At 42.0% G+C, this 13,844-nt stretch overlaps 1 protein-coding gene across 1 annotated transcript in view; it reads left to right on the top strand.

Annotated features, from left to right (window-relative positions):
• LOC121277930 (glutamate receptor ionotropic, kainate 2-like) overlaps positions 1-13,844 on the top strand; it is a 538,995-nt gene that overhangs the window by 241,151 nt on the left and 284,000 nt on the right. Inside the window, exons 2-3 of the mRNA XM_041187800.1 lie at positions 5,927-6,094; positions 6,390-6,647. Coding sequence (XP_041043734.1) covers positions 5,927-6,094; positions 6,390-6,647 — 426 coding nt within the window. The remainder of the gene's footprint in view (positions 1-5,926; positions 6,095-6,389; positions 6,648-13,844) is intronic.

Below are 13,844 nucleotides of genomic sequence, written 5' to 3'. Positions count from 1 at the left end.
TGTACCAGAAGGAGCAAGTCAAGCACCATATTAATAACATGTTAGTAGACAATGTAATTTGGTTTCATACCAGCCCATGGGCATCCTTAATTGTTCTGCTAAAGAGTTAAAGTGTCAGCGTGAGCTTTTGTATTAAATGCAGATAGCTAAGCCAAATGACAGATGATGGCTCATTACCAAAAATTTATGACACATTAAGTGCCTTCAGAGATCACTGCTTTATTCAACGTTTGGCTTTGTTGCTGGTTATTGGCAAGAAGAAGTTTAATAAACTGATTGTGAAAACAAGATCCTGGGAGTTCCTGTCAAGTTGCAGTCATGCCTTTTACTTTGACAAGTTCACTGTCAACTCTTGTCTGGTGATACAGCTAGGTTAAGTAAGTTTTCTGAGGGTTGGCACCTAGTATAGAATTACACAGAAATGGACCATTTAGCTCAGCAGGCCTGTACAGGTGGTTATTCCTGAAATGAGTTTCCTCCCATTCCATTTACCACATCCTTTTTTTTCAGGATATCTTTCTTTTCCCTTTTCTCTCATGTACTTGTTTAGTTTTTTTTTGAAAGCATCTAGGCTATTTGCTCAACCATTTCCGGTGAGTTCCAAATTGTAACCATTTTCTGAGTAAAGAACTTCCTCCTTATTTCCCAATTGGGTTATTTCAGTCATTATTTTCTATTTATGGCCCCTGGTTTTGCATTCTTCCACAGATAAAAACATTCTTTCCACGCCTAGGCTGATTAACCCAATCATAATTTTGAAGCCCTCTATCAGGTCTAAGTTTTCTCTTTTCTAAGGGGGAGAAAAAACCCGTTAGTCTTTCTCAATAGTATCATTCCTCAGTTCTGGTACCATCCTTGTAAATCTTTTTCGCACTTCTCTAATAATATCCTTTTTATGGTCTGGAGACCACAACTGTGCTCAGCACTCTAGATACAGCATGACCAGGGTGCAAGTTTAATAAACTTAATTAATTTTCAATTCTATACCCTTAGAAGTAAACTCCAGTGCTTTGTTTGCATTTAAATTGTTTTGGTAACCTGGAATCCTGTTTATAATAACTTGTTCATCTATATCCCTGGCTCCCTTTGCTCTTCTACTCATTTAGGTTCCAATTTCCTAAAATGTAGCTGATATTTCTATTTAACCAACAAAAATGCATCATGTCACATTTATCTATGCTAATGTTCAGTTGCCATTTAAGTGCCCAGTCTGCAAGTTTTACCATAAGACCATAAGACATAGGAGCAGAAGTAGGCCATTCAGCCCATCAGGTCTGCTCCACCATTCAATGAGATCATGGCTGATCTGATAATCCTCAACTCCACTTTACTGCTTTGTCCCCATAACCATTGGTTCACTTACTGAATTAAAAATCTGTCTATCTCAGCCTTGAATATACTTAACAACCCAGCCTCTACAGCCCTCTGTGGTAAAGAATTCCACAGATTCACTACCATCTGAGAGAAGAAATTAATCCTTATCTCTGTTTTAAATGGGAGACCCCTTATTCTGAGATCAAGCCCTCTGCTCCTAGACTCTCCCACAAGGGGAAACAACCTCTCAGCATCTACCCTGTGAAGCCCCCTATGAATCTTATATGTTTCAATAAGGTTGCCTCTCATTCTTCTAAACTCCAATGAGTATAGGCACAACCAACTCAACTTCTCCTCATAAGAAAATCTCTCCATCTCTGGGATGAACATAGTGAATCTTCCCTGGACTCCCCCCAATGCCAGTATATCTTTCCTTAGCTGAGGGGACCACAATTGTTCACAATATTCTAGGTGTGGTCTAATTAGTGCCTTGTATAGTTTTAGCAAGACTTCCCTATTTTTATACTCCATTCCCTTTGAAATAAAGGCATTCCCTATTACCTGTTGAACTTGTATGTTAACTTTTTGGGATTCATGCACAAGGACTCCCAAATCCCTGAGTGCTGCAGCCTTCTGCAGTCTTTCTCCATTTAAATAATATTCAGCTCCTCTATTCTTCCTGCCAAAGTTCATAACCTCACATTTTCCCATGTTACATTCCACCTGCCAAGTTTTTGCCCACTCACCTAACCTGTCTATATTCCTCTGTAGACTCCTCCGCCATTTCCTGGTTCCCCATAATTATTTCCCCAGCCTCATTCTCTAAGGGGCCTATGTTCACTTTGGCCCCTCTCTTCCTTATATATTTAAAGAAGCTCTTACTGTCCATTTTTATATTACTTGCTAGTTTACCCTCAAAGTTTATTTTCTCGCTCTATTTTTTCTTGGTCATCTTTTGTTGGTTTTTAAAACTTTCCCAATCCTCTGGCTTGCCACATTGTATATTTTTTCTTTCAGTTTGATACTGTCTTTGACTTTCTTGGCTAACCATGTTGGCTTTTCCCTGCCCTTGAACTATTCTTCTTCACTGGGATATATATTTGTTGTGAGTCATGATGATTTTCTTAAACGTCTGTGATTGTTCATAAACCGTCTTTTCTGCTAAACTCCTTTCCTAGTCCACTCCAGCCAACTCTGCCCTCATTCCTTTGTAATTACCCTTATTTAAGTTTAGCACAGTTGTTTCCAACTCACATATCTCACTCTCAATCTGAATGCTAACTTCTACCATATTATGGTCACTGTTCCTAGGGGATCCTTTACTCTGAGATCATTTATTAAACCTGCCTCTTTAAACATAGCCTGATCCCTGGTTGGATTCATAACATATTGTGCTAAGAAACTGTTCTGAATACACTCTATGAATTCTTGCTCGTGTCTACCTCTGTCAGTTTGATTTTCCCAATCTACATGAAGATTTAAAGTTACCCATGATTAATGCACTGCCTTTTTTAACATGCCCTTCAAGTTTTCTTATGTTTTTTAGCATTATGTTGCATTCTTCCTCAGTGTAAGCTATGTCACCACTTTGGAATCATCTAAAACTCCAGTAATGAGTTACTTGTTCCTAAATCCAAATCATTCATATAAATTATGAGTTACAGTGGTCCTAACACTGATTCTTGTGTCCTGTCACTCGAGCATATTGTGGCCAATCTTCTACTCAACACTATTTTCCTGCACTTATCCCCATCCTTTGTTTAATTGTTTTTGTCACCAGCAGCTTATATGCTGATGAAAATAATCATTGGACAACAGAAAAAAAAAACCTTGGCCGAGAAATTTAATCATGCTACCCCCTTTTACAGGTGTAAAACAGGAACCTAAGGATCCAAAGTGGCGGACAGCTCATTTTACACCCATCATGTCAATTCGAGCTGTTCTGTAGGCCTTCAGGGTGGGAATGGAAAGAATTTAAACATATCATCATAATAGTTATACAGGGGTTCTACATTCGATGTTGGATCCTTTATTGAAATTGGTCTGCCCTGGCATTTGGCTAGTCATGTGTAAGCTCACCAAGCAAATCATGCCACTAATAGGCAGCATGAGCATCCAGCAGGAGATGCAATTTGGAGAGCTCATCCCTCCATACAGGCTTATTCGCTTATGCTGCTGGTTAACTTCCGGGCTTGGAGATATTTCCCGAGTTCCAGAACTAAATTCCAATTTCTGGAAATGACTTTGTGTTGGTGCTTGGCTGCTTTTGTCCAGTTTACAAACAGTTATATCACAGTAATGAGTGGTTGGGTAGATTTACACTGGACATTTTCCTTTGTTTACATTCACTTTCTCTCATGGGCTTCTCAAACTGTGCACAGGGTTCCAAATGTGGATTTTCTGAGATCTTGTAAGTTCGTCTTCTATAGACATGTAAATAGTAAAAGGGTGGTAAGAGGAGGAGTAGGGCTGATTAGGGACCTAAAAGGGAATTTACACATGGTGGAATGGGCCATGGTTGAGGTATTAAATGAATATTTTGCATCCGTCTTTACCAAGGAGGTAGATGCTACCCAGTCCATGGTGACGGATGAGGAAAATCTGTCACTAGAAGGGTTCAAAATTGATAAAGAGCAAGTGTTGAATAGACTGCCTGTACTTAAAGTTGACAAGACATCGGGACCAAATGAGATGCATTCAAGGATATTGAAGGAAGTAAGAGTAGAAATTGCAGGGGCACTGGCCATAATCTTTCAGTCTTTCCTAGACTCGGGGGTGGTGCCAGAGGACTGGAGAATCGCAAACATTAGGCCCTTGTTCAAAAAGGTTGTAAGGATAAACCTAGAAATTACAGACTTGTCTGTTTAATTTCAGCGTTGGGCAAGATTCTAGAAACAATTATTCGGGATAGAATTAGTAGTCACATGGTTTGATATGGGTTGATAAGGAAGGCCCAGTATGGATTTCTAAAGGTGAATTCATGTTTAAATAACTTGCTGGAGTTTTTTGAAGAGGTAACTGAGAGGGTTGATGAGGGTAATGCTGTTGATGTGGTATACATGGACTTTCAGAAGGCATTTGACACAGTGCCACACAACAGACTTGTGAGAAAAGTTATTGCCCTTGGAACAAAAGGGACAGTAGCAATGTGGATACAAAATTGGCTAGAAAATAGGAAGCAGAAAGTAATGGTCAATGGATATTTTTCAGCTTGAGGAAGGTTTGTAGTGGAGTTCCCCAGGGGTCAGTATTGGGACCATTGCTTTCCCTGATATATTACTGATTTGGATCTTGGTGTGCAGGGGACGATTTCAAAGTTTGCGGATGATACGAAACTTGGGAGTGTTGTGAACTGTGTGGAGGATGGTGTGGAACTTCAAGAGGATATAGACAAGTTGGTGGAGTGGGCAGATAGGTGGCAGATGAAGCTCAATGCGGAGAAGTGTGAGGTGATGCATTTTGGTAGGAAGAACATGGACAGACAATACAAAATAAGGAGTGAAATTTTGAAAGGGATGCAGGTACAGGAAGACTTGGGTGTATATGTGCATAGATTATTGAGGATGGCAGGACAGGTGGAGAGAGCAGTTAATAAAACATATAGTATCCTTGGCTTTATTAATAGGGTCATAGAGTACAAGAGCAGGAAAGTTATGCTGAATTTATACAAGACACTCATTAGAACTCAGCTGGAATATTGTGTACAATTTTGGGCACCACATTATAGGAAGGAAGTGAACACATTGGAGAGAGTGCAGAAGAGGTTTACAAAAATAGTTCCAGAGATGAGAAACTTTAACTATGAGGTTTGGACTGTTCTTCTTGAAGAGAAGGCGGCTAAGAGGAGATTGGAACGAGATGTTCAAAATCATGAGGGGTCTGGGCAGAGTAGATGGGGGAAAGTTGCTTCCGCTTGTAAAAGGATCAAGAATGAGAAGACACAGATTTAAACTGATTTGCAAAGGAAGCAAATGTGACGTAAGAAAAACTTTTTCACACAACGAGTGGTTCGGGTCTGGAATACACTGCCTGGAATTGTGGTGGAGGCACGTTCAATTGAAGCATCCAAGAGGGCATTAGATGATTATTTGAATAGAAGCAATGTGCAGGGTTACAGGGAAAAGGCAGGGCAATGGCATTAGGTCATAATGCTCATTTGGAGAGCCGGTGCAGACACAATGGGTCGAATGGCCTCCTTCTGTACTGTTAAAATCCTGTGATTCTCCATAATTCTGGTCAAAATTATGATCTTACTGTTTGTATTATATGCCTTTAGTTACAAAACCAAAGAACCTGTTTGCCTTTTCATGGTCTTTTCTATGTGCACTGCTACCTTTATTGACCTGTGTTCTTGCACATTCAAGTCCCTCTGATCCTTTGTTCCATTTACAATCTTACAATTTTCTTATTCTTACTTCACATCTTACTATGATGAGCCTCATCTGCTATCTGTCTAAACATCCTGCTAGCTAATTTGTCTTCAGCTGATGTATTTTACAATCATTGTCACTCCCCAACACCCCTACTCCTAGTTTGGTGTTATTGGTGAGTTTTAATGTTATTCCCTTAATTCCTATTGTTTACCTATGATATTATTTATTTTCTGTTTCAGGAGGTATTTTCGAGTCGGTGGAGAAAACCCCATCTGGGGCAGAGGAATTAGCCTTTAAGTTTGCTTTAAATACAATCAACAGAAATAGAACGCTTCTGCCAAACACAACGTTAACATATGATATCCAAAGGATAAATATTTATGACAGTTTTGAAGCATCCAGAAAAGGTAAAGTACTCCGCACAGTCATTGCTGCATGAGATTCAACTGTATTCTCTATGTTTACCCCAGAACGCCAGATTATTTAGTGAAATTTTAGTCAGCAAGTATGTAGAAAAGAAAACTAACTTCTCAGGCAAATAGTGATTCTGAAAGAGACAATGTAAAGCTGACCATACCATATAAAAATTGCTTTGTAGTGTGGTAAAGTGAATGTGTTTCTTTTTTCCCCCCGAATAATTCCTGCTAGCACATCGGCTTTCTCTCCTCTCATTATTGACAGAATTATATATCTCCTCTTCAGCCTGTGATCAACTGTCTCTTGGGGTGGCAGCCATCTTTGGGCCTTCTCATAGTTCTTCAGCTAACGCAGTGCAGTCCATTTGCAATGCACTCGGGGTTCCCCACATACAGACCCGGTGGAAGCATCAAGTGTCAGACAACAGGGATTCTTTCTACGTCAACCTGTATCCAGACTTCTCTTCCCTCAGTCAAGCCATCTTGGATTTGGTACATTTCTTCAAATGGAAAACTGTCACCGTGGTGTATGATGACAGCACAGGTAAGTGTGCACATGGAAGCTGTACAACCAATGATAAGCATGCTTGTAAGATGCTGGGTCCAATTGGCAAAATATTAATTCATCATTAGTAACCTTCAGAAGACCTATGCTGTTTACAGTGACTGAACATGTCAAATTGCATTTTCATGACATGGCATTTAGAGGTTTTGGAGGTTTCAATGGACGGGCAATTAATCCTTCATTTTGAAAAAAAAAAACAAAATACGTTGATTCATGCTTTAGACATTTTTTATTGCTATTGGGTGCTTCTGTTGCAACATTTTAACAACAAGGAGGTTGCTTTTGCCCAGTGGAAGTCAAATCAGGAAGGATGCATAATGGCCGGCTGAATCAATAGTTCCCGTTTTGCACAATTTGACTGTCAAAATTACACTTATTACAACTTTTTTTAGTGCAGTTTACACTTTTGTATCAACACAAGGGGCGGAATTTTCTCTTCAGCGTGCATGTAAAATGATGTGCAGTCACGTCGGGCGTGCATCCCAACATCATTCCAATCTTTCGTTCGGCAAGCGCACCGGAGTCAGCTGCGTGCCCACCGATCTGTCAAGAGCCTGTAAAGGCCAGTAATAAACCAATTAACCAAATTGACAGGGCTGTCCGTCCAACCTTAAGGTTGTTGGGCAGGCGAAGAGCCCAAGCGGCTTTCGCATTTTGCATGAAACCTTATCCACGGGCAGGATGAGCTTTCATGGTGGTTTTATTAATTAAATAAACATTATTATGACAATTCACATGAGAGGGCATGTCTGATTAATTTAAATTTTTCTTTTTTTCCGACTTTAAAACTTAGCTTAATCTCACTGAGGCAGCTCCATGCATGCACAAAAGAGCGCTGGACCTGACTCTCCCTCCTCCCCTCACCTGCACAGGTAGGCTGAGCGCTACCGGGCGCACGTCGCATTGGGCAGACCTTATTTGGCCCGCCAATGTAAAATGGCAGCGTGCAGCTGATCGGGCAGCAATCGGCTCCGCTCTGCCCGTGCCCGCTCCTGACCGGCTTGCCCAACAGGCAGAAGATTCTGCCCAAGCTTTTGAAAATCACTCATTATGATAATAGACAGCAACCTTGCTTTCCCACACACCCTGAGTAAGGATTGCATATCGAAGTAGCAGTGGAATAAGATTCAAGATCATTTCACAAAGACATGATTACAGTCTGCGTCATGAAGCAGATAGTTTTGAAAATAAAACCTGTTGTGTTTAACTGATCTTGTTGACCTAAAGCTTCACTTGTTGCCATGAGTAACCACTGATAATGCCTAGTTTTGTGAGGGAATTTCCGTTCAGAAATCAGGGCAGACTTTTCCTCCTGAGTGGTGTTTGGGCAGCCGGCTGCCCTACAGTCAGCTGGCCAGGTCTTGACAGTGTAGATCTGGCAGACCACATGTGGAGAACTAGTGCCTGAGGGCAGGCTGGCTGCTCCAGACTGCTGCAGTATTGGGCATCCCTGTTGACTGCTGGCCAGGAAACAGAAAGAACAGTGGGGTGGGGGCGGTGGTCTATAGTTAGGAGAGGCGCAGGTCCAGTACAGCAATGGTCCAGATTGCATTTTTCTTGAACCCAGCACAGGCACAGACATAGTCCAACTGATAATGTCCTAAAATCGTTTGTGCCACTCCACTCAAGTGGGCACTTTAACTGCCCAATTGTAGGTCCTAAGGCATTTTGCAACCTTCTGTCTCATGAGATGATGTTTTTGTGCCTTGGTGGTCAATTCTGCATTAAACATCACCTGGTGTGGCTCAGAAGCTTTTGCTGCAGTGGAAGATGCAGGATTGATGGGCCTCTGTTTTCTCTGGGCCCTCTTCTCAGCCAGCTGAACTTTTCAGCTTGAATCTTCCGCAAATTGGCAGTCATTGTTGGATTGTTGCTGTGCTTGAACTTTTCCATACCCTAATGTTGCCCTACATTGCTTGCCTGGTCTTTCGAAATGCAGAACACAGCCTCCATTGGAGAACTCCATTGCAGCAATGTAGTGTCGGAGGGAAGACAAGACCTGCACTCTTTTTACAGCACTGGTTGCCGTAAGGCAAGGTTAATTGTCCATCATGAATGTTAGTGAATGGGTGAATGGGTCGGTGGATGAGTGAATGAATGAGTCGGCTGGGTAGGTGGGTATGGTAAGTGGTAGGGGGTGGGTGAGGTAAGTGGATGAGCGGCAGGGGAGTAGGGTGGTAGGTGAGGTAATTGGTAGGGTGGAAGGTGGGTAGGGTGGCAGTTGGGTGATGTGGTAGGTGTGTAGTTTGACAGGTGGGTAGGATAGCAGGTGGGTGATGTGGGTAGGTGGGTTGGGATAGTTGGGTCGGGTCGAGGGGGTAGTTGAAAGGCCAGGGGAAGTCAGAAGACCAATGTGGGTGATGAAGGGGTCAGTTCCATAGTTACCCAAGGGTTAGACTAGGATTTTTCTGCCTAACATTTCCTGGGTAACTATCAGGTAAGTATTGTTTGGTAGCACAGAACTTGAATATTGCGAATAAAAGAGTCATGCTGTCGAAGCTTTTGTCTTGTACTCATCAGGACAGATACACAAGAATGCCAGTAGTAAAGGGAACAACAATTTATACTGCATGAGAAGAGAGGGTTGGTTAGTTGGCAAGTCGACTCTGATTGGTGGTGTCGTTGCAATGGAGAATGCAACAGGAAAAAGTTAACGGCCAAGTTTTTGTTTAAATTCAATCCAGGCAGATCAATTCTGATTAGTCAAGGCATTACGATGGGGAATGAACCGGGGAATGGCTGTACCCCAAGCCTTCGTTTAGTTGAAAAAGGCGCAATGCGTGGACATGATTCTTCTGTCTGCAAATAGGACAGGGCCCTGTATGGTGCATATATGTATCTTCTAGAATGCATAAGTAAACCCACTCTGAGCCTGACTGGTAATCTTAAATGAGTTGTCAGTATAATTCTTAGTGCAATCAAGATTTTTAAGCAAGTGCTGTCTAGTCGTAGAATCACATCTAATATTGTACACTCTGTTTTGAGTTTTGCGAGCACGGGCTGGTTGGGTATGATCAGTACTTTGGTCATTGTGAATAGTCGAAGGGATGTGCTAGTTGATACGATCTGCCAGTGGTTGGGATGGCCTACGTACCTGGCATCACACTGGCATTGATATTCATATACCACATTACACATTTGTGTGATAGGGAGGCATTCTTTTTGGCTTGATGGCAGCATCCTGTTAGTGGAGAATATCACTTGGCATAGTAGCAGTGTGAAATAGCTTCACCTGTTACTCAAAGTTTTGAGACACTTTACACTTCCAGGGTAATCTGAGGCAGACTGGGCACTTTTTAGGGCTGAAAGTGATGGCCTAGGGCCCATTCATGACTTTTCACGATATACAGTGAGCAATGATCTGATCAGGGTGGCCATTATCCCAGCGAATGGCTTTGATGTGGCCTATTTCAGCATCAAGCTTGCACAGTTGGAAATGGCTTGAGCCTTATTTTCAAGGTTGCTGTTAAGGCCAATCTTATAGCTGTAGGAATCCAAACACATAACCGATGAAGGTGAGCTTTCAGCAGACAGACAGTAATAGAGAATCCATTGGCAGATTTCTCAACAAGCACGTCGAGCAATGGGAGCTCATTTGACTGCTCCATTTCAAAGGTGAATTTGAGTGCAGGATGGAGACTTTTAACGTGTGTAAGGAAGTTTCTTACATGCAGCTACGGATGCGAATAAATATATATATATATATAGAAGATATATAGCAAATGTATCATCTGCATATTGGAAAAATATGCAAGGGGTAAAAGGTTAGGTGTAATTCCATCAAAAACGCATTTCTCATGGAAACCAACAAAGATGTTTGCAGGAGCTGGGCCTAGAGGGGATCCCATGGCAACACCATCTATTTCAGCATTCATGGTGTCATTAAAATAGGGCACATCAAAGCCACCTTGCAGAATAATGGCCATCTTGATAAGATCATTGCTCACTGTATATCATGCAAACTCATGAAAGGGATTAAGGCTGCCATTTTCAGACCTGAAAAGTGCACAGTCTACCTCAGATTACTCTGGAAGTGTAAGGTGCCTCAAAAATTTGAACATCAGATAAAGCTAACCATTTCAAATTGCTGCTATGCTGTAGCAACACAATGCTGCCATCAAGCTAAAATGAGATCTTCTGCCTATCGCACAAATGAGTAATGTAGTATATGAATTTCAGTTGCAGTGTGATGCCAAGTATGTAGGCCATATGTCCCAATGACTGGCGGATCGTATCAAATAGCAGTCCCTTCAGCTGTTTGCAACGAACAAAGTACTGACTGTCCCCAACCAGCCCATGCTTGCAAAACTCAAAACATGGTGCCCAATATTAGATGTGATTCTGTGATTGAACAGCACTTGCTTAAAAATCCTGATTGTGCTAAGAATTACACCGACAACCAATTTAAGATTAACAGTTAGGCTCACAATGTGGCTCACTTACGCATGCAAGAAGCTTTAAGTATTCACACATAGGGCCCTATCCTATTTGCAGACAGAAGGAGCATGTCCATGCATTATGCCTTTTTCACCGAAGCAAAAACTTGAGGGACAGCCATTCCCTGGTTCATTCCTTATGGCAGTACCTTGACCAATCAGAGTCAGCCTGCCTGATTTGAATTTAAATAAAAGCTTGGTAATTAACTGTTCCCTGGTGGATTCTTTGTGGCAACACCTCCACCAATCAGAGTCCACTTGCCAACCAATCAGCACTCTTTTCTCATGCAGTATAAATTGTTGTTCCCTTTACCAATGTTATTTTTGCGTATCTGTCCTGGTGAGTGCAAGACCAAAAGCTTTAACAGCATGTCTCTTTTCTCAGCAATTCTCAGTAAGTACATCAGAACTGTTCGAAGTGTCTGACTCTAATTTAGAACTTTTATGGAGGTCCCGGGGAGCAGGGAAATTGCCCGTTGGAAGTTCAAACTTCCAGGCAATTCCCACGAAGTTCAGCATGTCGGGACCTCCACGTGGTCTCCACGCGCAGCTTGGGTTGTACGATCCAGAGACCTGAAGATCTGGGACTCCATTTCTGCTTGCCTATTCCAATGCCCCTCCAAGCAGTCAGCCTTCAGAGGTCATGGCCATTGGTGACTCTCATCCAGTTATTAGTGCCACCTTCATATCTCACTTGCAGGTATCCTTGTCGAAGAGATATGGACACTCAGCTGGTTGTGATACAATGTCCAGTTCACCATATAGAAGGCCTTTGGATACACAATTGTCATTCATCCAATGAGTGTGGCTGAGCCAGCAGAGACATCCTTGGTTTAGCAATAAGTGTAAATGATGGAATTAGTGCGCCCGGGACCTCTGAGTTTGTGACCTTGTCCTGCCAAGAGATACCAAGAATACATCTGGGACAGCAAAGCTGGAAACTGTTCAGCCTTTTCTCCTACTTAGCATAGGTTATCCAAGTCTTGCTACGGCAGAGGAATGCACTGAGGACTCAGGCTTAGAAAACTTGAAGTTTGGTGTTCCCAGTCAGGCTGCTGTTGTTCCACACTCTCTTACTCAACTTGGACATAAAAGCTTCAGCTTTTGCAATGCGTGTGTTGATTTCAACATCAAATGACAGGTTTGCTGGTGACTTTTAAAACCTTGATACGTGAAGCTATCAACAACCTCCAGCATCACACTGTCAATGCTGATGGGTACTAAGGAAGATAGGAACAACCACCCCCCTTGGCAGGAATGAGACAATGGTTTACCATTGTCAGGATGCTACTACCCCAATTCTGGCTGGCTAGAGATCTTACCTCTAAATATATGAATGTACATTGAGACAATACTGACCAAAACAGTTTGGATCAGTTAGTAATTCTAGTAGCTGCTTGTGTGTTAACTCCACTGTTGTACTGTGCTAAGTAAGGTCCAGCTGGTTTGACCAGCAAGCCTGTTTAGAAGAGTGGTTTAGATTAAAAGCTTATATGTCCCTCTGGTTTTGGTGATGTTATTGTTCATTGGAATATTATCTGAAACTGAGAAATATATTTCTGCTAAACAGCTTATCTTTATTAAATTGTTAAGTTTTACTGTTATTAGAAGGCATGCTGTGGACAATTAGATTTTAATTTACTCTTGTGTGATGGATTTGATCAAGGAAAAGGCTTGCCTGGTACTGGATATTTGAAAGAAAAAAATCTATTTGAATACGGGTTTCTTTGAGGTTTAAGAAAACTTATGTTTGAACATCAGGTCTGAGGGAGAAAAGATCATTTAGCCCATCATGACCATTCCAACCCTTGACTATAAATATATGATTGTTGAACCAAGAATTGTGGATATAACTGAGATTGAACAGGAAATAGATTGACTAGCAGTATGGGCAGACAAGTGGCAGATGGAATTTAATACAGAGAAGTGTGGTGTGATGCATTTTGGCAGAAGGGATGGGGAGAGGTGATATAGACTTAATAGCACAATTTTAAAAAGTGTGCAGGAACAGCAAGACGTGGGGGTGCATATGCATTGATCTTTGCAGCTGGCAGGGCATATTGAGAAAGTGTATGGGAACTTGGGCGACATAGATAGAGGCATTGAGTACAATAGTAGGGAAGTTGTACTGAACATTCATAACTACCACACCTTAGGAAACTTGTTAAGGTTTTTGAGAGGATGCAGTGAAGATTTACCAGAATGGTTCCAGGGATGGGGTTTTAGTTACAAGGTTAGGTTGGAGAGGCTGGGGCTGTTCTCCTTGGAGAAAAGGAGGTTGAGGGAAGGTTTGATAGAGGTGTACAAAATTAGACAGGTTTAGATATGGTAGGCAAAGGAAAACTGTCCCCATTGGCTGATGGTACAAGGACCAGGGACACAATTTTAAGATTTTGGTCAAGAGATGCAGGGGGAATGTGAGAAAGAACATTTTTGTGCATTGAGTGGTAACGATTTGGAACCTACTGCTCAAGAAGGTGGTGGAAGCAGAAACAATCAGTGATTTCGAAAGGAAATTGGATGGGCATTTGAAGGAAAGGAACTGGCAGGGCCATGGGAATCAAGCAGGGGGGAGGGACTGACTGGATTTCTCCACATGGAGCCAGCATGGACTCAATGAGATGAATGGCCTTCTCCTGTGCAGTTAATTACTCAATGGGCGGAAGCTTCTGCCCTCTCTATTTGCATGTTTGGAGGTGGGGAGGGCACTTAATCAGCAGGGGAGTGCCAAGTGAACACC

Source organism: Carcharodon carcharias, chromosome 5 (assembly GCF_017639515.1).
Source record: "Carcharodon carcharias isolate sCarCar2 chromosome 5, sCarCar2.pri, whole genome shotgun sequence".
NCBI classification, from domain to species: Eukaryota; Metazoa; Chordata; class Chondrichthyes; order Lamniformes; family Lamnidae; genus Carcharodon; species Carcharodon carcharias.
This window is presented reverse-complemented; position numbering and strand designations above follow the sequence as displayed.